Genomic DNA, 23,484 nt, shown 5'->3' with positions numbered 1-23,484 from the left:
GTTGCTTTCTATGTCCTTCCAACATGACCCAACTACTGTCTTTGATAGCATTCTAGATTTTCCATTAAGTTCTTGATCTTTTCATCATCTGACTCACACCAGGAATAGATTATTTTTCTAAGGACTGGTTCATTTTAATGAAAAATGGTATTTAGAGACTATCCTATGGGCAATAGACGTATTCATTGCTACAGGGTTGTCCTTGATGCTTTGTTTTCGAAGCTCTTTTTTTTAATTATAAAAGCAATCCATTTTCTTTATAGAACATTTCAAAGTATAAATGTATAGGGAAATTAAAATTATCCCTGATTTTCCACTTAGAACCTTGGCTTTCGAGATTATAAGTCTGTTTTTTAATTAGAACTCTTAGACATTCCAAACGTTTATTAGAACTTCCTCATTCTGTTTTTTACCACTTTCAGAAGATCAGAGACTTGAGGCACTCTGAATATCTAGCAAACCCTCCATAAATAATAATAAACAGCATGTTATTTCATGTATAAATAACTTATCCTCCCCAAATTGAATGTTCCTTTCTGAGAGTGGTGATGGATAGATTTAGATGGATAGATTAAATATAAAGAAATAAGGCCAAGGAAAGAGAGACTGAAAGAATTGTACATCCATTGATTTAACATCTGTTTCATGTAAACTTCAAAAGAGACTATTAGACAATTTGGAAGCATGAGAAGCTATAATGAAGTCCCATTTTTATTTGATGTAGCTAACTTTGTAATATATCATGCTGTTAACCAGGATGGGGAATATAAATGCAATAGCAAGTTTGGGAAAAATGATGAGATTAAAAAAAACCCAGCTTCACTGAGATATAATTCACATACCATAAAATTCACTCTTTAAAAGTGTACAATTCAGTGCTTTTTAGTATATTCAGAGAGTTGTGCAACCATCACCACTATCCAATTTTAGAACATGTTTATCACTGTAAAATGAGACCCCCATATCTGTTAGCAGCCATTCCTTATTTCCCACTCCCACAACACCTGGCAACCATGAATCCACTTTCTGTCTATATAGATTTGCCTATTCTGAACAATTGATACAAATGGAATCATACATACTTGGCTTTCTGTGGCTGGCTTCTTGTACTCAGCATAGTGTTTTAAGGTTCATCCATTTTGTAGCATGTATCAGTACTTAATTTCTTTTCATGGCTGAATAATATTCCATTGTATGCATATACCACATTCTGTTTATCCACTCATCAGTTGATGGACATTTGTGTTGTTTCCTCTTTTTGGCTATTATGAATAATGCTACTGTGAACATTCATGTACAAGTTTTTGTGTGGACATATGTTTTTAGTTCCCTTGGATGTAGATGTAGGAGTAGAATTGCTGGATTATATGGTGACACTATGTGTAAGCTTTAAGGAACTGTCAGACTGATTTCCAAAGTGATCGCACCATTTCATAATCCCCCCAACCATGAAGGGTTCTAATTTCTTTACATTGCTGCCAACACTTGTTATTGTTTGTCTTTTTTGATTATAGTCATACTAGTGGGTGTGAACTGGTATCTCGTAGTTTTCATTTACATTTATCTAATAACTAATGAGGTTGAGCATCTTTTCATGTGCTTGTTGGTCTTTTGTATATCTTCTTTGGGGAAATACCTGTTCAATTCCTTTGCCCAATTTTTAATGGGATTATTTGTCTTTTTATTGCTGAATTGTAATAGTTCTTTATTTTGGATACAAATCTCTTATTAGGTATATGATTTGCAAATATTCTCTCCTGAGTCTTCTTTTCACTTTCTTGATGGTGTCTGTTGAAGCACACAGCCTTTTATTTTCAAAGTCCAGTTTATCTGTATTTTCTTTTTCGTCACTTGTGCTTCTTATGTCAATATCTAAGAAACCATTGCCTATTCTAAATTTACAAGATTTATTCCTATCTTTTCTTTTAAAGTTTTATAGTTTTATTTCTTACATTTAGGTCTATAATCCATTTTGAATTAATTTTTGTATATGGTGTGAGGTTAGGGATTCAACTTCTTTCTTTAGCATGTGGATATCCAGAATTCCCAGCACCATTTGTTGACAAGACAATTCCTTCCCCATTGAATTATCTTGGCACCCTTGTCAAAAATGAGTTGTCCATAAAGTAGGGTTTTTTTGGTGAACTCTCTATTCTGTTGCTTTATGTCTATCCTTATATCAGAACTGCACTTTATATGCCAGCTCCTTACTTTGTAGTACGTCTTGAAATTGGGAAATATGAGTCCTCCAATTTTGTTTTTCTTTTTCAAGATTGTTTTGAGTTGAAAAGCCTGTTTTCAACTGTTCAAGCTGTTCTGAGTCCATTGCATTCTATGGGAATTTTTGGATCAGTTTGTCAGTTTCTGTCATGAAGTTATCTAGAATTTTGGTAGGGATTGCGTTAAATCTGTAAATCAATTTGGGGGGTTTTGCCATCTTAACAATATTAAGTCTTTCAACCCAGGGACACTGGCTGTCTTTCCATTCATTTATGTCTTTTATAATTTCTTACAACTATGTTTTATAGTTTCAGTATACAAGTTTTATAGTATTTTCATTTTATTCTTTTTGATGCTATTATAAATGCAATTGATTTCTTAATTTCACTTTTGAATTGTTTATTTCTAGTGCGTAGAAATACAGCTGATGTTTTAAAAACCTTGTATCCTGCAACCTGTCTGAACTCATTTGTTAGTTATAATAGTGTTTTTTTGGTGTGGCTTACCTAGGAAGGTAATTTTCTATATACAAAATCATATTATTTTCAAATAGAGATAGTTTTACTTTCTTTTCATTCTGATACTGGTTTTGTATCTGTAAAATTTTATTTTATTTTTTTGTTGAAGTATAGTTGATTTACAATGTTTCAGGTTTACAGCAAAGTGATTCAGTTTTATGTGTGTGTGTATGTGTGCGTGTGTATTCTTTTTGAGATACTTATTTTGGTGGTGGGGGGGTGCCGTGCCGCGTGGCTTGTGGGATCTCAGCCCCCTGACCAGGGAGTGAACCCTGTGGCCATGGCAGTGAAAGAGCCAAACCCTAACCGCTAGACCACCCGGGAACTCCCCTCCGATACTTTTCCACTGCAGATTCTTATAAGATATCGAATATAGTTCCCTTTTCCATACAGTAGGTCCTTGTTGTTTATGTATTTTATATACAGTGGTCTGTCTCTGTTAACCCCAAATTCCAAATTTATCCCCCCCTGCCCTTTTCCCCTTTGGCAACCGTAAGTTTGTCTTCTATGTCTATGAGTCTATGAATCTGTAAATTTGAGGTGAATGGGGACATCTGTTGGACATGTCTAGCAGGCAGTTGGATATATGAGATCAGAACTAAGGGAAGATTGGGGCAGGAGATAGAAATTTGAAAGCCCTTATCAACATATGAATAGTGTAGTTTTTGGGAAGTGGAAGCCAGATTGAAGTAAATTGAGTAAATAAAAGGTGAGGCAACAGAGATAGCTAATATAGAAGCACAAATGAGAAGAGCCTCAAAAGGTTAAACTTACAGTTTCTTAAAATATGGTTTGTGGGCCATCTGCATTTAAATTACTTGGGATACTTGTTAAAAATACATTTTCCTATGTTCCATCCCAGACCCTCTGAATTAGACTCTCTGTGGATAGGTCTTGGTGTTCTGCATTTTAAACTAATTCTTAGATAATTCTTGGGCACATAGGAATTAGAGAATCCCTCAACTAAAGGAATTCTGTTGAGAATGAAGGAATGGGAGAAAACTTGAGTGCTTTTGTAGCTTTGATAGAAACAATAGGGAGGGTGGAGTTGAAGAGTGAGAAGAATGAAGACCCAAACTCCCCAAGGAAGGTGGAATTTAGAAAAGAGATGAAAGGATTGGCCTAGAATAGAAGGAGAAATGACTCTTCCGTACATCTGGTGTTAACATACAGAGTTTTTAAAGCTTTGAAGTAAGCTAGCCCATTTCTTCGTTTTTTTATATGGGAAAAACATAGTTAATAGGGCAAAGCAATGCTCAGGGTTCCATAATCAATTATGTAATAATACTGAGTACAACCCAGTTTTCTCAGTTCCCCGTTTATTGGTGTTTGCAAAGCCTCGTACTGTTGCTGATCCTGTTCATTTCTGTGTAGAGTTACTGTCTGTTTCTAGTAGTGCTTTAACCAAGAACATCTCTTCTGTCATAATGCTCTGTTTTGTTCACTATACCTCAGTCATATAAAGATTTCTAAAGGGTGGCAAAAAATAGAGAAGCTCTTGCATGCATGTATTGCTTCTGCCACCAGGATTGGGATAGTTGACTGAAATATCAGCCGAAAGCTTTTCTTCACAAAGAGCAGCAGTACCCTAAACCGTCCCCGTTCCCTAACCCTAAACCTAACCCCAACCCTAACCCTAACCCTTAGGGGGTTCTGTGTACAGAACTAATTGTGTACAGAACTAGTTGTTCATTTCTTCATTCTAGAATAGACTAAACACAACAGTGGCTGTCACTTATTCCATACTTGTTTTGTATCTAAAACTATGCTTAGTATTTTACATTCATTATCTTAGTTTTTTACAAGAACCATCTGAAGGTAGATAGTATTAAGATCCAAACTCTATAAATGAGGAAAGTCAAGGTCAGTGAGATTATCTAGTTCAATGAAACAAAGTGAGTGGCAGAACCAAGATTCAAACTCAGGTTTGAGTGTCTGACTCCCAAGTCCATGATCTTAACCACTCTGTCATTCTGTCTTTCTTTGTGTACATGGGAGATATGACTGTTGGAAGAAGGATTAACAATGGCATCCAAAATAACATGTTGTTCTCTAGACCACAATTTGTAGTGCTCCCATTATGTAACTTAGGGATGGACAACATTTTAAGACTGAGAGCTTATTTTGTAATACTTATATTGCTTGGTTACTTAAATCTATATTAGGGTTGCTGAATGTTAACGTGTAATACTTTCTTTTTCCCTTTCATTATTTTTATGCTACTTTAATGGTGGCTTTTGAAGTACTCTTTTCTTTTCAGAAAAACCATGCCAGATGGATCATCTGGATCGAATCCTTCTGTCTGGCATCTATAATGTACGAAAGGGAAAGACCCAGCTGCATAAGTGGGCTGAACGCCTGGTTGTTCTCTGTGGCACCTGCCTCATCGTTTCCTCAGTGAAGGATTGTCAGACTGGAAAGATGCACATTTTGCCTCTGGTTGGGGGAAAGGTAAGACTCACAAAGATGAATTATTCTTCCTCTAATCATCTTAATTAAAAAAATATCACATATGCTTTTCAGAGCTTTTTCCACATCTTTTCAAATAAACCAATATGAGCATCATTAAAGATTACGTCACAAAGTTTTTGTGTTCTTAGTTTTAAACAAAACTACTCAGGCTAATTTAAGCATAAAACAAGTTCATGTACATCACGGACTCCCTGGGAGGTCCAAAGACTATCCATGCCCCAAATTCTGCTGCAGGACCCGTCTGTTGGAGAAACCCCTGCGTCCACTGCTAGGCACTAAATGCTCTCTCATTGGTACCACCAAGAGTAGACAGAGGATGCTACCACTAGAAGCTGCCTTTGTAAACTAGAAGTAGCTGTTAGCATCCCCTCCAAAATAGATTCTTTCCTGTTTCTCTTTTTCCCCTGTTAGACTGAAATTCAGAGTCTGGAGTGGTCATAAGCTCCTACCCAGCAGCCAGAGAAACCTGCCATTTCTTGCATCTGTACTAGAGAATTCCCCATCATAGGAAAGGCAGTTCCAAGTCTGGAAAACAGATAATGTTTATAGGAAGTTATACATAATTTTATTTCCTTTATGTTGAATCTTGAAGATCATAAAACAATCTGAATTGAAGAGAACTTCCAGACAAAATGACTTTGTGAATCATGCTTTGAGATAGCCAGTTTGATCCAGATACACAGCAATATAGATACAATACATATATTTAAAAAATAAACATATGAAAGGACATAGCTGGACTTAGGAATGTGGAATAGAAATGTAAGTGGTGAGGGCCTACTGGGCTCTGGGTCTGAAAGGTGGCAGCCTAGGGGTTTAGCTCCTATAAGTATCTGGGTCTAAAAGTACTCTGGTTATGATGGGGGACCTGGCCCAAGCTTATTGCTGGAAGCTAGGAAATGAGTGGTATTCTTTGTTCCTGATAAAAAGCTGGAAAAAAACAAAAACCCAAACAAAAAACTTCTGTAAACCACTGACTGGAACCAAGGCTTGTTCCTGGCTGTGGTTCTAAACAAATGCGTGGACCCAGTTGTATGCCCTGTGACTAGGAAATGAACAAGCCCCACCTGGCCTAATAAATGAATGTGTGTCACTCCAGTATCATCCATGGAACAGGAACCCACTACTACCAGTATGAGACCTGGTTCTATTTTTGGGGGCTGAAGGATAGTGAAGAAAGTAAGTGAAATTTCTCCAAAGGGAGAAGGTGAGTGAGGACAAAGTTGGAGGATTGGCGGAGAGGAAGTGGGAAACAGAGCAAGAAAGAAAGAAAAACAAACCTCCCATTTACGTAATTCTTGTCCGTTCTCTCTCTTCCCTCACTAATAGAATAGAATTGTGTTCAGGGTGGTGATGTGACCAAGATCAAAAACTCCTCAGCCTCCCTTGTAGTTAGTGGTGGCTAATAAATATAAACAGAAGTTTGCAGGTGGGACTTTTGGGAAAGGCCTTTAAAGTGGGAGAGACGTGGATGGCTTGACCCTTTGCCCTGCGTTTCCTTCCTTTATGGAACATAGTCTCTTGGTATTGGAGATGGAGCAGTCATATGGTGGCTGGAAACTGCAGGCATTTGCTGAGTGTGGCCTTCTGGAAAGCAGGAGGCGCCTGGGCCCCTGGTGGCAGGGCAGAGCTGCTGTAGCACTCCTGGACTGATGCTGTGTTTTTAAGCCACTACTTCACAGCTGAATGTAAAGAACCAACGAACGTACTGAAGAATTTCACAGATAAAACGTATAAGAGAGCCCATAAGGGAGGGTCCAGTATACATCTAATAGCAGTTCCAGAGAGGAGAGTAAAGGAGAATGGATAAGCAATATCTGAAGAAATAACAGTTGAGATTTTTCTAGAAATAAAGACAGACATGAGTGTTCAGATTGAAAAGACACTGGGTACTGAACAGGATAAATAAAAATAAGTTGACACGTAGACACATTGCAGAACATGAAGGAGCAAATCACAGAAGCTTCCAGAAAGAAAAGATTACCTGCAAAGAATTGACAGGCTGACAACAGCTTTCTTTTCATCAACAATATGTGTAGAAGACTATTTGCAAAATTGCTGAGAGAAAATAAATGTCAACCTGTAGTCTATATCCAGCTGAATTACTTTACAAAAGTCAAGGCAAAATAGAACATTTTCAGACATATAAAGACTAATGAGGGAGTTCCCTGGCGGTCCAGTGGTTAGGACTGGGTGCTTTCACTGCCGCGGTGCAGCCAAAAAAAGAAAAAAAGACTGGTACTTCCCTGGTGGCGCAGTAGTTAAGAATCCGCCTGCCAATGCAGAGGACACAGGTTCAAACCCTGGTCTGGGAAGATCCCACATGCCGTAGAGCAACTAAGCCCGTGCGCCACAACTGCTGAAGCCCGCGCACCTAGAGCCCGTGCTCCGCAACAAGAGAAGCCACTGCAGTGAGAAGCCTGCGCACCAGAATGAAGAGTAGCCCCCGCTCACTGCAACTAAGGAAAGCCCGCGTGCAGCAACGAAGGCCCAATGCAGCCAAAAATAAATAAAAGAGTGGACATGGATTTCATTTAAAAAAATTAAAAAACAACACCCCTCCAAAAAACAAAAAAAAAAGAAGAAATAAAACAACAAAGGAAAGTAAATTCAAAGGGAAGGCATGAGATAAATAGATGATGAGCACAGACACTGACAAAATATGGTAGTAAATTTAATATTGATTGTAAAAACGTTTAAAAATTTTAATATTTTAAATATAAATTTAAACAACTAAAGCTCAAACTATCCTGAACAGTATTCAAGGTATGGTGGTGTGTTCAGTAAGGAAAGTGTGATGCAGTTTTGGGATAAGTGATTTATGAGTATAACTTGGAAGTTTCCAGCTGACTCACCAAGATTCAGTAGCTATGACATACTAAAGTGAAATGTCAGACAAAGATGTAAGTGGTTCCATAACTATAAAAAGACTTCATCCTCATCAAAGCGAGGGTTGTTGAAAAGAGCTGTTGTGCAGTGAATCCCTGCCACCACCCCAAATGGTACTGAGGGAGGTTTCTGCCTCTTTCCTCAAGCCTAGTGAAAGAGGTTTCAAAAGGACCCAAGAGAGCCTGATATGGGTCCCCTGCAGTAAGGGGGACATAGTGCGCTGGTGTCCTGCCTTCTAACCAGGAAGTCTTGAGGATGAAAGATAAGCTGCCAGCTGCTTTGGTGATAGAGCAAAGCGCCTAACTCATGTGTTGGGATCACTGTGTACTCTGGGTTTGTCAGTATGTGACCCAGATGGGTTGAGAGAGAGCAGGAGCCATTGGGTAGGTGGGTGGATTCTCTTAGAATATGTCCAGTGGGGCCACCTGGAGGGGCAAACAGACTTCACTGGAGGCTGGGCTGTCAGTGGACCACCAGATTCCTTCAGGTCTGAGGAGGGAGTGGTCACCTGCTAGAATAGCATGCATTAGCCTGGTCAAGGGATCTGTACGTGAGAAGCCATCATTGGTTGGATTGGGGGGGCCGGGTATCCAAAGAACCCTCAAAAGGACCCTACTGAGGAAGATCATCCCCTTTAAAATCTGGTAGGCCCAGAGCGTGTGAAGTCAGGTTATGACTCTACTAGTCTAGTAAGCACCTTTGGGCTTGCGTCTTCCCTGTCCTTCCTCCTGCCCCACTTCAATGATGGAGGGAGTCAGAAATGGCTTCTATCCCAGCACCTAGTAACTAAGGGGGGAGGTGAGTCCAAAAAGTAGGCCAAGGTACCCCTTGCAGGCAGGCAGCTACCTCCAGTGTGCCGCAGTGGTGGGGAAAGGGTTGGAGCAATCTTACCCTTGAAGTGGAAACTTTGGCTTTTATCATGTGGGCCTGCAGACTCTCCTGTTCTGAAACAGGCATGCATTCTTGCATTACCGGGACTCGTACTGACTGTTGCTAAGCTGGGAATGCTCCTTCCCCAGGAGGTTTCCACACCTTGCTCCTGAATAAAATAAAAGACTTGTGGGGTCTTTGCTCACATGTTCCCTCCTCAGTGAGTCCTTCCTTGACTGTCCTATTCATAACTCAGATCACCTACCCTGTTCCCCTCCAAGCCTGTACCCTGCTTTATTTTTCTTCATGTTATTCATTCTGTATTTTAGCATATTATGCTGTATCATGTCACCATTTTTTATTTATTTGTGGCTGCATTGGGTCTTCGTTGCTGCGCGCAGGCTTTCTCTAGTTGTGGTGGCTTCTCTTGTTGTGCAGCACAGGCTCTAGGTGCATGGCACACGGGCTCAGCCGTTGTGGCTTGCGGGCTCTAGAGCTCAGGCTCAGTAGTTGTGGTGCATGGGCTTAGTTGCTCCACAACATGTGGGATCTTCCCGGACCAGGGCTCGAACCTGTGTCCCTTGCACTGGTAGGCGGATTCTTAACCACTGTGCCACCAGGGAAGCTCTCATGTCACCATTTTGATATATAAACTCCATTGAGGGCAGAGAGTTTGTTAATTTTTTCCCCTGTTATGTCCCCAGCACCCACAATAGTAAAAAGTATTCATTCAGCAGATAATTATCAAACTGAGATTGTTTTGTGATTTAAAGAGTAATAAATAAATTTACTTATGGCTATGCCCTATGAATCCTACTCCTTCAACATATCTGTTAAATAAGTATTCCTTTGTTTTTTTCTCTTTTTTTTTGGCCATACTGTGCGGCATGCGGGATCTTAGTTCCCTGACCAGGGATCGAACCCATGCCCCCCTGCAGTGGAAGAAGCATGGAGTCTTAACCACTGGACCACTAGGGAATTCCCCCTTTGGTTTTTTTTTTTAAACAGCTTTATGAGACAGAATTCATATAGTGTACAATTAATCCATTTAAAGTGTACAATTCAGTGACTTTTAGTATATTCACAGAGTTGTACAAGTGTCACCATAATCGATTTTAGAATACTTTCATGACCCTTTGAAAAGAAACCCTGCACTACTTAGCCGTCATCTCCCCATTCCTTCTCCAGCCCCAGGCACCCATTAATCTACTTTCCGTCTCTATAGATTTACTGATTCTGGACATTTCATATAAATGGAATCATATAATATATGGTTCTTTGTGACTGACTTCTTTCTCTTAATATAACGTTTTCAAGGTTCATGCATGTTTTAGTGTGTATCAATATTTTATTCCCATTTACGGCTGAGTAGTATTCCATTGTATGGATGTACTACATTTTGTTTATACATTTACCTGTTGATGAGCATTGAGGGTATTTCCACTTTTTTTTTTTTTTTTTTTTTTTTTTTTGCGGTACGCGGGCCTCTCACTGTTGTGGCCTCTCCCGTTGTGGAGCACAGGCTCCGGACGCGCAGGCTCAGCGGCCATGGCTCACGGGCCCAGCCGCTCCGCGGCACGCGGGACCCTCCCGGATCGGGGCACGAACCCGTGACCCCTGCATCGGCAGGCGGACCCGCAACCACTGCGCCACCAGGGAAGCCCATCCACTTTTTGACTATTATGAATAATGCTGCTAATAATTCACATACAAATTTTTGTGTGGATGCGTCTTTTCTTGGGTATATACCAGGAACGGAATTGCTGCGTCGCATGGTTGCTTTTGAGGAACTGCCAGGCTGTTTTCCAAAGTGGCTGCACCATTTTACATTCCCACAGCAGTGTATGAGGGTTCCAGTTTCTCTGTATGCTTGCTAATGCTTGTTACCTAACACTTGTTATTATCTGTGTTTTTGATTTTAGCCATCCTAGTGAATGTGACATGGTACTTTGTGGGTATGACTTGCATTTGTCTAATAACTAATGATGTAGAACATCATATCGTGTGCTTATCGGCCATTCCTCTGTCTTCTTTGGAGAAATATCTGTTCAGATCTTTTGCCTATTTTAAAAAAATTGAGTTGTTTGTCTTGTTATTGTCCTTTGATTTTTGATTGGGATTGTTTACTTTAATTGGTTCTGGTTTTCTCCCCTTCTCTTCTTCAGGTAGAAGAAGTGAAGCGACGTCAGTACTGCCTTGCATTCAGCTCAGCTGGAGCCCAAGCTCAGACCTATCACGTCAGCTTTGAGACTTTGGCTGAGTACCAGAGATGGCAGCGGCAATCATCCAAGGTGATAAGCTGTCAGACCTCCTGATGTGGAGATAAGAGCAGAGAAACCCAACAGAAGTATATTTTGAAACTGAACTTACTCCCAAGAGATCAAATTATAATTCTTACGCACATCACTCTAGGCCTTTCTGAGTACATAGTGAATGAAATGGAATTCTCCCAGATCCTTAACTTATTATTTATATTTGCGTAGTACAGAATACTTACAAAAGTGTTTTCAGGTGCATTTACCTTTATACCATCTCTGTGAAAAAGGTGGGGCCTTGAAGGATTTGAGACACAATGAAATTCAAATGACTCTCCCTCGACCATAGTGGTCAATGATAGATGGAGCTGTTCCCTAACTCATAGCCTAGTGTATCTGTATGTGTTTAGCACAGCTTTGATGAACCACTTTAAATTTGAACTTATTGATGGGACATGGCCTGTGATCCTGTCACAAACCATTATTCCTGTATGCTGAGGATAATTGGCTTTTTAGCATAATTTCTGCTTTCCTAGCCTTTAAAGATGAAGTGCTCTAAAATTGTATTTCATTTTCCAAATTCTCTTGTTCTCCTAGCCATCTTTTCAGAATTTAAACACATTTTTCTTTATGGAGCTAAATAGCTTCATGAAGGATTGTTTCAGTATAATGACATGCCATCAAAACATGAATGACTTTTGCAGTGATATTTTGTTTGTTTTAGACCCATTTTCACAGTCCATGTTGTATTAGCCTACTATTATAGTAATATAAATCTTGTTTTGGCTTTATTGGATTTTCTGTACTTGTGGTGGTATAAAATCTCTGAATAAAACTAGTTTCAATTTTAAATAGCTATTTCATTCTTCTGCCCTTGTAAAGAGAAATTAATATTTTTTGAGCACCTTTTGCATGCTAAGCAGTGGTGCTGTGTGCTTGGTTATTTAATTTTCCTCGTGACAGATGAAGAAATTGCACAAGTAAGGAACAGGGCTTGTGTGGCTGCAAAAGGCTGTGTCTTTCAGTATCACACTCCCTCCTAAAGTTTTGTACAGTTACTTTGAATCATCTTAACTTCCTGCATGAACTGTTAACTTTCCATCTTTATGATTTGTATTTTTTTTTTTACCTTTTACTTGTAGACACTTTACAGCTTATACCTGTTTTTCAAGCATCTCACGGTTTTAGGAAAAAGTAAAAATTAACTGGTTCTTATAAATGAATAATCGGATCTCATGACCTTTCTTTTCTTTCCCATCTTACTTTTTTTAATAAATAAATACATTTATTTATTTATTTATTTTTGGCTGCGATGGGTCTTCGTTGCTGTGTGTGGGCGACTGAGGGCTACTCTTTATTGCAGTGTGCAGGCTTCTCGTTGCAGTGGCTTCTCTTGTTGTGGAGCACGGGCTCTAGGCACGCGGGCTTTAGTAATTGTGGCACACAGACTCGGTAGTTATGGCTCGCTGGCTCTAGAGTGCAGGCTCAGTAGTTGTGGTGCACAGGGCTTAGTTGTTATGTGGTCTAAGGGCTTCTTCCCGGACCAGGGCTTGAACCCGTATCCCCTGCATTGGCAGGCGGATTCTTAACCACTGCGCCACCAGGGAAGTCCCTCCCATCTTTTTAATCGGTGCCTTTTTGTGTCAATGCCGTCCCGTCCTCTGCTGGGTAGGAAACATTTGGGGCTGGCTCAGATGGCTCTTCTCTTTCACCTTGTCCAGGTGGTGTCCCAGCGTATCAGTACCGTGGACCTCTCGTGTCACAGCCTTGAGGAGGTTCCTGAGCATCTCTTCTACAGTCAAGATATCACCTACCTCAACTTGCGACACAACTTCATGCAATTAGAAAGACCAGGGGGCCTTGACACTTTCTACAAGTATGTGGGGCATAGGTTTCCAGACTAGCTTACTAAAACTGAATCGTAATCAGTACCTATAAGCAAGCATGTTTACCATCATAATATATTTGAAAACTTCCCCTCCATTTTGAAGAGGAAGTAAGAACTGTTATTCACAGTTTTCCCACTCCCCTTTTCCCCTCTGTACAAGAGAAGGTAGATGCACAGTTTCTGTTACGGAGGCAACATTGAGCTGCCCTTGGTTTGGATAATCCTTTTCTATATGTCATTGACAGCAATGCGTGATCTGCCTCCAGGGTAAATCGAGAGATTCTGTATATGGGAAGTTTTTGAATCAGAAGTTTCAAACTTAACTAACTTAAAGGAAACAGGCCAGATTTCAGGAATTCCACTCCAAGGTTAGGGCTTTTATCTTTCCTTTGCACCTGCTACTGCCAACTCTGAAGTCTTTTGTCAGCTATGAAACCTCTCTCTTCTAATAAAGGAACCATTTCAGTCCTAAGGGGCAATGACCCATATATTTTCCCATCTCCTTTGTTAGAATATATTCCCCATTTCCACCCTCCACCCATTTCATCTCCTTCCTCCCTTTAAAAAAGGACGGAAGTGAATAAATATATGGTGTAAGTAATTGTCTGGGCTTCTTGTGGGGAGGAGAGAAATTGGAAATTAAAGCATTCAAATTATATGGTGATTAAAAAGATAAATGCACATTGAAATGACATATTTTATATACTTAGTAACTAATATTTCTAGAATAATTTTCAGAAAGCATGATTTTTACCTCGTCTGAAATGTTTTGCAAAGGTTTTCAAATATAAGCCTATATTTAGTAATGAAATAATTATTTTAATAATATTGATATTTAAAAATAAAAACAAGCTGTAATTTTAAGGAAGTGGGTTTCTAGTATTTCCTTCTGTTTCTATGAAAAGAGAGTTAATCTAGTTTGAGGGCTGGATTAGCAATTTGGAAGTCAAGGTGCCAAGCCGAAGGAACAATCAGTACTCAAGCTGAAATTTTGGAAGAGGAACATTAGAGAGAGGTACCAAGGATTCAAATCTAGAAGCAGATGATACAGTTCATCATCGTGGAGGACACTACCTCAGCCTTACCGTCTTGTAATAGTATAGTAATGAAGTATAATACTTCTAAGTAGAATTACAGGAGTGACTCCTGTGGGTCCAATTTATGATGATACTATCTCTCAGTGAGACATTACATAGATACTTCTACAAAAAAAAATTGAAGCATTAAAAATTAGTTCATGTTGTATATCATCACGTTACAGTAAAATTCAGCATCACCAACATATTTTTAAGCTCTAACTGGCCCATTCATTTCAAGTGACTTTTGAGCCAGCAGAGTTTCAGTACAAAAAAAGAAATTGCTTATAATGGGATTTGATCTGAAGGTTTGTTAGCTATTCCTGTGTCCATGGGTTGATTAATTATTGTTAAGGCTTTCATATATCGCACGTAGAAATTTAATAAAGGAAAAGATTTGAAGCATATCAATAATGATTGATTCATTTTGATAGAAGATAATTGTACCAATGTGAGCTTTTCAAGATTTTCTGCATTTTTAAGGAGAAGAGAGAACAACTCCTGTCGCACCAGACCTGGTTTTCTCAACAGCTTGCACTGGGTATTAGTTATCTTAGTGTCTATGCCACACATAATGTTCGGCACATACTGAGTGCTCAGTAAATATTTGCAGAACAAATTCTTTGATGGACATTTAAAATAGATCACTTTTTCATTCAGTAGTATAATATGCCTTTGCTTTTTAGATTTTCTCAGCTTAAGGGCCTGAACTTGTCCCATAATAAGCTTGGGTCATTTCCTGTATTGTTATGTGAAATTTCTACCCTGACCGAGCTCAACCTTTCCTGTAATGGATTCCACGACCTGCCGAGTCAGATTGGCAATCTGCTGAAGTAAGTATCTGACTTTTACTAGGTTTGTCTTTTCCTGTGTTTGCAGCGTAAGGAACTTGTCTGGCATTTGGAATGAAGGTAGTTCCATGAGCTCTTGCAGTGAAATAAATCATGTAATTATGAAGATTCTGGTCAGCAGCAGCTCCTTGCCTGCAGAAGTAACTAGTCCCTCAGTTTTAACAGCAGAGGCCCTGATTACCCTTGATGTTAGAGGGACCATCTGTATTTCAGTTATCTTAGTAAGACTCTATTTAGATAGACCTAGGGCAGTTTATCATTATTGGATTCATAATAAGTTAATGACAAGTCAAAATCCATAATTCTAGTTCTATCCATTCCAGTTAAAACTTTTCATCAAGTTTGTTTTCTTCCTGCAGTCTTCAAACCCTCTGTCTTGATGGCAACTTTCTGACTACTTTACCTGAAGAATTGGGAAATCTGCAACAGCTTTCCTCCCTGGGTATTTCCTTCAACAACTTTAGTCAAATTCCCAAGGTTTATGAGAAACTCACTATGTTAGATAAAGTGGTTATGGCAGGAAACCAACTGGAAGTGCTGAACCTGGAGGTGCTGAACTGTATGAGCCACGTCAAACATGTGGATTTGAGGTGAGGTCATTCTTCACCATGCCTTCCTTTCGCCTGACCTGTAATGGACCTTTATGTTTTCTTTTAATGAAGACTTTTTAAAACATTAGGATTTTAGAACACTGTATGTTTTCAAAGCTGTAGTTAAGCTTCATTTTTCACTCAATGGCAGAGAGATTATGAATGAGGTAGGTGTACCATGTGGTAGAGACAAAGGTTGTTCTGACTTACCCTCCCAGCAATGTTTTATGAGAACTCCAATTTCATCAAATTCTTATCACGTTGGATTTTAGCAGTCTTTGTTGGATTTTAGCAGTCTTTTTCCTTGTTGTCAATGTAGTAGGTGGAAAATAGTATTTCATTGTTTAAATCAGCATTTATGGTGAGTGAGTTGTCTTTTTGTATACTTATTGGTAGTTTGTATTTTTCCATAAACTTGACCATTTTTCTATTGAATCATTGGGTTGCTTCTTGATATCTATTGTATTATAATTAAAATGTTAACAGTTTTACTACTAACATTTTTAATAAGAGTTTTATTCCCTTTTTAAATATATTATTTATTATTTATTTATAATCTTTTCCTAAAGGAAGCTAGTAAAACATACATACTGGATGTTCTGTCATTTACACTAAGTCATCGATGTCCCTTATAAAGACATAATAACAGAAAAATTTATTGAAATGCAGGAAAATGAACAGGCCTGCATGCATTAAATCAGATACTTATACAGAAGAGAACAAAGAAGTCATTTTCTGTAATTTGCCCTTGAACTATTCCATATTGATATAGAGTATTTTCCTCTTCATTAATTGAGGTAATGGGAATCTTAGCACTAGAGAGAGTAGGCAGAGCAGTGAGAGGAAGTATGACTGCTTCCTCTTGCTCTTACCCAGTACTTACTCCGTGAATGCCTTGCTACTCCTAACCCGACAAGTTATGTTCATCTTCTTGTTCCTTTGTCCTATTCCTTCATCCCTACCTAATGTACTTGGTATTTGGGTGCAAGTTTTAAACTGTTTGTGGGCATGGTCCCCTTTCCTTTCTCTTTATTTAATTTGTACATGTATTTGCCAATCTGGATCTTCTCTAACTTAGTTTATAAACAAAGAACTCGAGGTACAGCTATCTGTGGTTATTTACTTAGTACCTTGCAAAATGAGGCAAGTAGTGAAATTCTTATGCTGTTTAGGAAAGAGAAAAAAGGATCATACTTCTATTTTTCTTTTGGTCAGCACATTTAGTAAAATTTATTTCTAATGATTTTCTTATTTCTGAATATTAAGGATGAACCATTTGAAAACCATGGTTATTGAGAATCTGGAGGGAAATAAGTACATCACCCACGTGGATCTGCGGGACAATCAGCTGACTGACTTAGATCTTAGCTCCTTGTGCAACTTGGAGCAGCTGCATTGTGAGCGGAACCAGCTGAGGGAGCTGACGCTCAGTGGCTTCTCCCTTCGAACTCTCTACGCCAATTCGAACAGTGAGTTCTCTACCCAGTCTCCTGTATTTCCTCTTGTAGCTCTTGTCCAAGCTTTCCAAGAACGATGGCATCTGGGGTGTTCCTCAGATACTCTGCGAAGCGGAGTTTGAGGTTCACTGAGACCTAGCTTTAAGTTTGCCGTCAACACTTCAGTGGTTGAGATATGCATAAAAAGACATTGCAGGACAATTTGAGATTCACTAAGTGAACATAATAATAAGAGGCATTCTGCAAAATGACAGGAAGTCAGGAGGGTGGGCAAGCATGTTCAAAAGAGAATATCAGTGATGGTCTAAAACAAGGGTTGTCCAGCTACAGCCCAGGGGCTAAATCTGGCCTACCATCTGTTTTTGTATGGCTCACGTGGAATGGGTTTTTACATTTTTTAATGGTTGGATTTTAAAAAAATCAAAGGAAGAATAATTTTGACATGGGAAAGTTATATGAAATTCAAATTTAAGTGAATAAAGTTTGATGGGCACACACCCACATTCATTTGTCTACATATTAACCACTCTCATGCTACAGTGGCAAAATTGAGTAGTTTTAAGAGAGACCACGTGGCCCACAAAGGCCAAAATATTACTAAATGTTTAGCCCTTTACAGAAAAAGTTTGCCAATCTCTAGTCTAAAACCTTGTGCTGCCTCAGTTCCAGAGTGAGAAGCCCTTCATTTCAATAGTGATTTGTTTGCCCCAGGAATATTTTTCAATGTAAAAGGCCACATATTTGTTGAGGCCATTCTGTTTATAGAGAGTTCTTCTTTACCACAGAAATTATACAGTTGACCCTTGAACAACATGGGTTTGAGCTGCACAGTTTTTTTTGCTTTGTTTGTTTTGTTTTGTTTTGGCCACACTGTGCGGCTTGCAAGGTCTTCGTTCCCCAACCACGGATTGAACCCGGGCCACAGCAGTGAAAGCACTAAGTCCTAACCACTGGACAGCCAGGGGATTCCCTGCACAGGTCCACTTAAACATGGATTTTTTTCAATAGTAAATACATTTGACCCTTGAATAATGCAGGGTTTAGAGGCACCAATCCTCTAAACAGTCAAAAGTGGGAGTATAACTTTACAGTTAGCCCTCTGTATCCGTGATTCCGTATCTGTAGATTCAACCAACCACGGATTGTATAGTGTTGTAGTATTTACATATATATATATAAAGTTATATGCGGATTTTCAACTGCACAGAGGGTCAGTGCCCATAACCCCCATATTGTTCAAGGGTCAACTGTAACTACTTTTTCTGTGTTTAAAGAAGTAAAGGAAAAGATGTTTAATTTCACTAAGTATCAGTCAAAGAAATGCAAATTTAGATAATACCATTTTATACTCATCAAATAAAAATAATAACACTAAGTGCTTACTGAAGATGTGGAGAAGCAGTACCTCTCAAACGCTCCCAGGGGGAGTTGGTAAAGCCAACATGGAGAGCAGCATGATGGTGTCAGAGAAGTAAGATACACAGAGCCTGTGTTCTAGCAGCTTCCGTGCTTGGAATATCTCCCAGACACTCACATAGGAGATGTGTCCTAGAATGTTTATCACAGCATTGTATGTTATAGTGAAAAAAACTAAAAATATGACTATAAATAGGAAAATGGGTAAACAAAGCAATGATAAATTTATATAATAGAATATTGCACAGCAATGGAAATGAATGCACTAGAGCTTTGTGTATTAGTATGGATAAATCTCAGAAATCTTTTGAGCAAAACAAAGAAAGTGCATATTTTGATATCCAGCAGTGAAAAGAATGGTCCTCTTGAAACAGAAAGGTACCTATGAATTACTCATTCTAAAAGCCTGTGGATTGGACTTCCCTGGTGGTGCAGTGGTTAAGAATCCACATGCCATGGAGCAACTAAGCCTGTGTGCCACAACTACTGAGCCTGAGCTCTAGAGCCCACGAGCCACAACTGCTGAGCCCACGTGCCACAACTACTGAAGCACCTAGAGCCCGAACTCCACAACAAAGAGAAGCCACCGCAGTGAGAAGCTCGCACACCACAGCGAAGAATAGCCCCCCACTCGCCGCAACTAGAGAAAGCCCGCATACAGCAATGAAGACCCAGTGCAGCCAAAAATAAATAAATAAATACATTTATTAAAAAAACAAAAACAAAAAAATAAAAGCCTATGGATTTAGAATGAGATACCAAGATCTGTTACCCCTCCATGGCGTTATTTCCTTTTGGCCAATTGTAATCAGATAATTCTTGGTTTTTCTGACTTTTTAAAATTTTGTTCCCCTTTTTGATACTCTTGTGACCCATATTGGTCTGATTTTTGGAGAGATTAATTATATTCAGGATTTTATTACTTCGACTGGTGGTCAAGAATAAACATAAATGAGGTTTGCTTTCTTATTTTTAACACTATGTTAGGTATTCAGGAGTCAGTGGTTGAGTACACTATGATAGTTATATAAAATTTTAAAACACATAAAAATGTTGTCTGCTTAGCTGTAAGTATGCCATGACAGTATGAAAGAATCCATGGGAATAATAAAAATCATATTCCGGATGGTGTTTGCCTCTTGGTATGTGCAGCGTTTTAATTCTTAAAAAGGCTGAAGCATATAAGGCAGAATCTCACGATTTGTTAAAAGCTAGGTGATGGGTGAAAGAATATTCATTACTTTATTCCCTTTTCTGTATGGCTAAAATATATTATTAGGATAAAGGAGAGTTAAGACTTCTCTTTTCATTGCCTTTTATCATGTTATAGAAGCTTCAAATTGTAGCTTAGATTAATTGTTAGGGCTGTTTGTTGAGTCGTGCTGTTTATACATGTTGTGAGATGGTAGTAGTTCTTTTGTCCTGGAAATACTTATTATCAGGCCTAATGTGTATTCTTAAAGTATCTAGAGACTCTGAATGACTGGCCCTCTGGGAGAAGACCCACTGACATACATGTAGGCCTTCTTAGTAGATTCTGTCACAGTACTGTTAATGGGGCTTGTTCTGTTCACAGAATCCTTAAATTGTACAACCTGGAAGAATTCACATCAACACTTGAAGTTTTGACACCTCAAAAGTAAAGAACTCAGCTTTCAGCTTCACAAAAGCGTTTTTCCAAATGGCCAGCTAGCATAGGAAGTGCCATCACAACAGGGTCATCAGGGATATGCAAATTGGAACCTCAGTGTGACACCACTGCACACCTCCCAGAATGACGAGAATAAAAAAGGCTGAAAATACCAGTGCCAGTTGTTGGGCATGTAAATTGTTGCAGCCACTTTGGAAAACTGCATGGTAGTATCTCCTGAAGTCACACATATGCACCCACCTCACTCAGCAGTTCCTCTCCTAAGCTTGTATTCAACAGAAATGCTTATGTTAGTCCACAAAAGACGTGGACAAAATGTTCACAGAGGCACTATTCATAGTAACCCCCAGCTAGACAAGACTTAAAATGCCCATCAACTCTACAATGGGTAAATAAATAGTGGTATATTCCCAGGAAAAATTTTATACAGCCATGAGAATGGATGAACTACAACCATATTCACTAATATGAACAAATATCTCACAAGCACAATGTTCAGTGATGAAGCCAAGCAAAAAAATTATATATAATGATGTGTATATTTATATAAATAGGTAAAAGTAATCTGTATGTGGGGTAGTGACTAGAGGGAGGGGGGATGAGGGGAAGTTTCCGGGCAGCTGGTACTGCTCTGTTTCTTGATCTGCCTACTGGTTATACCAGTGTGTTCTTTTGTAAAAATTCACTGATCTATACATTTAAGTTTACTGTACTTTTCTTTATTTGTTTTGCTTTAATTAAAAATTAAGATGTTGGGCTTCCCTGGTGGCGCAGTGCTTGAGAGTCCGCCTGCCAATGCAGGGGACATGGGTTCGTGCCCCGGTCCGGGAAGATCCCAAATGCCGCGGAACGGCTGGGCCCGTGAGCCATGGCCGCTGAGCCTGCGCGTCTGGAGCCTGTGCTGCGCAACGGGAGAGGCCACAACAGTGAGAGGCCCGTGTACCGCAAAAAAAAAAAAAATTAAAATGTTGCCAGGGAAAATTCAGTTATTCATTTTTAAGGTTAATAAGCTAAGCAATTATTATTAACATTTAACAGCTGCCTGATCCAGTGTGACTCCGTTGCAGTACCCAAAATCCTCCAATTAGTTGTTGTATTTGGTTTTCAAATGGGGATCAAGCAGTTAAATAAAGTTAGTCAATGTGAGTTACCCACTGTTTTTTTTTAATTTTTAATTTTAATAGATCTTTATTGGAGTATAATTGCTTCACAATACTGTGTTAGTTTCTGTTGTACACCAAAGTGAATCAGCCACATGCATACACACGTCCCCGGATCCCCTCCCTCTTGAGCTGGGACGAAGTGAGAGTAGCATCAACATATATACACTACCGAATGTAAAGTAGCTAGTGGAATGGGCTTCCCTGGTGGCCCAGTGGTTAAGAATCCACCTGCCAATGTAGGGGACATGGGTTCGAGCCCTGGTCCGGGAAGATCCCACATGCTGCGGAGCAACTAAGCCCGTGTGCCACAACTACTGAGCCTGCACTCTACAGCCCACGAGCCACAACTACTGAGCCCACGTGCCACAACTACTGAAGCCCGTGCACCTAGAGCCCGTGCTCTGCAACAAGAGAAGCCACCTCAATAAGAAGCCCACACACCACAATGAAGAGTAGCCCCCGCTCACCACAACCAGAGAAAGCCTGAGTGCAGCAACGAAGAACCAACACAGCCAAAAATAAACAAATTAATTAATTAAAAGTAGCTAGTGGGAAGCAGCAGTGTAGCACAGGGAGATCAGCTCGGTGCTTTGCGATACCCACTGGTTTTCACCTTTAGTTCATGTCAGTAGGTGACATCAGTTTTCATTAGCTTTCCCCCTTGTTTACTCTCAGTTACATTCTTCTTTGGAGAACGTCACTAACACAATCTGTTTTCTGATTAGGGCTGACAGCAGTGAATGTCTATCCAGTACCCAGTCTGCTCACTTCTCTAGAACTCTCCCGGTGAGTGTGTCTCATGAGGGTGGTACTTGCTTGATTCCTGTATTTAAGAGATGTCTGTGGGCACTTGCACAGTTTTGAGGTACAAGGAATGCTAATACATTGAAATATTTGGAGAACCAGGAGAAGAGCAAAGGTTGAGTGAAGGAATAAGTTTAATGGCCATGCTATTTAGATAAAGGAAGGTCCTCTTGAAACAGGAAGGTGCCTCTGAATTACTCGTTTTTAAAGTTTGTGGATTTAGCATGAGTTGTAAACAAAGATCTCTTTCCCCTCCATGGCAGTGATTTTCCTTTTCCAATTGGAATCAGATACTTCTTGGTTTTTAGTGACTTAAAATGTTGTTCTCTTATTTATTTGATACTCTTGTGACCCATGTTAATCTGATTTTCAGAGAGATATTAATTATATTCAGGATTTTATTTCTTCTGTTTGTGGTCAAGAACAAATGTAAATGAAGTTTGCTTTCTTTCCTTCATTCATTTTTAATACTGTGTTAGGCATTTAGGAGTCACTGGCTGAGTTTTACAGTCTAGTGGAGAGTTTGACCATCACATAAGCAGTAAGAGGGCAGCATCATAAGTGCTGTGAGTATAGAGTGCTAGAAGCAGGTACAAGGGGCAGTGGATAGAGTCCTATATGCTCAGGGTTTTCATAAAGATTAAAGGAGGGCTTCCCTGGTGGCGCAGTGGTTGAGAGTCCGCCTGCCGATGCAGGGGACAGGGGTTCGTGCCCTGGTCCGGGAAGATCCCACATGCCGCGGAGCGGCTGGGCCCGTGAGCCATGGCCGCTGAGTCTGTGTGTCCGGAGCCTGTGCTCTGCAACAGGAGAGGCCACAACAGTGAGAGGCCCGTGTACCGCAAAAAAAAAAAAAAAAAAAAAAGATTAAAGGAGACAGTAAACGCAAAATATGTAGCATAGCGCCTGGCATAAAATGAGTCTCTCAAGAAATATTAGCTGTGATAGCCAGGTTTCTTTTTGTTGTTGTTACTTTATCATCATTATTATTAAGCTGTTGTTCTAGATTTCCTTCCATCCATTTCTTTCTGTCATATCTTCCCATCAAAACCCCAACATGGATCAAGACTAAGATTGACCTTCCCCACTGAGCTTGATCATTACTGAAGAAGATCATGTATTTAGTTTCCAGCCTCATCTGGAGTCTCTTCTGCCGTCAGCTCCTTCGAGTGTCCTGACATCTGTTCCAAATTGCTTGGCTTCTCTCAGCCCCACTGCCCCTCATCTCCTTGGCTCCAGGGCTCAGTTTCCCACTTGACTGGGAAAATAGAGGTCATCATGGGTGATCTCTCTCAGCTTCCTACCCCCTTGCGTAAATTCATGTAGATTCATATCCGTTCTCTGCTTCTTTCCTCTGTTCAAGGCCA

At 39.6% G+C, this 23,484-nt stretch overlaps 1 protein-coding gene across 6 annotated transcripts in view; it reads left to right on the top strand.

The window, feature by feature from the left end:
- PHLPP2 (PH domain and leucine rich repeat protein phosphatase 2) overlaps window positions 1-23,484 on the top strand; it is a 72,989-nt gene that overhangs the window by 26,681 nt on the left and 22,824 nt on the right. For all 6 annotated transcript variants that reach the window (XM_012534292.3, XM_012534291.3, XM_049703892.1 and 3 more), the window contains 7 exons: window positions 4,999-5,189; window positions 11,135-11,260; window positions 12,946-13,100; window positions 14,875-15,021; window positions 15,399-15,629; window positions 16,896-17,098; window positions 22,042-22,102. In XM_012534292.3, the coding sequence (XP_012389746.2) occupies window positions 4,999-5,189; window positions 11,135-11,260; window positions 12,946-13,100; window positions 14,875-15,021; window positions 15,399-15,629; window positions 16,896-17,098; window positions 22,042-22,102 (1,114 nt within the window). The remainder of the gene's footprint in view (window positions 1-4,998; window positions 5,190-11,134; window positions 11,261-12,945; window positions 13,101-14,874; window positions 15,022-15,398; window positions 15,630-16,895; window positions 17,099-22,041; window positions 22,103-23,484) is intronic.

Source organism: Orcinus orca, chromosome 20, assembly GCF_937001465.1.
Source record: "Orcinus orca chromosome 20, mOrcOrc1.1, whole genome shotgun sequence".
NCBI classification, from domain to species: Eukaryota; Metazoa; Chordata; class Mammalia; order Artiodactyla; family Delphinidae; genus Orcinus; species Orcinus orca.
The sequence above is the reverse complement of the archived record's forward strand: the minus strand, read 5'-3'. Positions and strand labels throughout refer to the sequence as shown.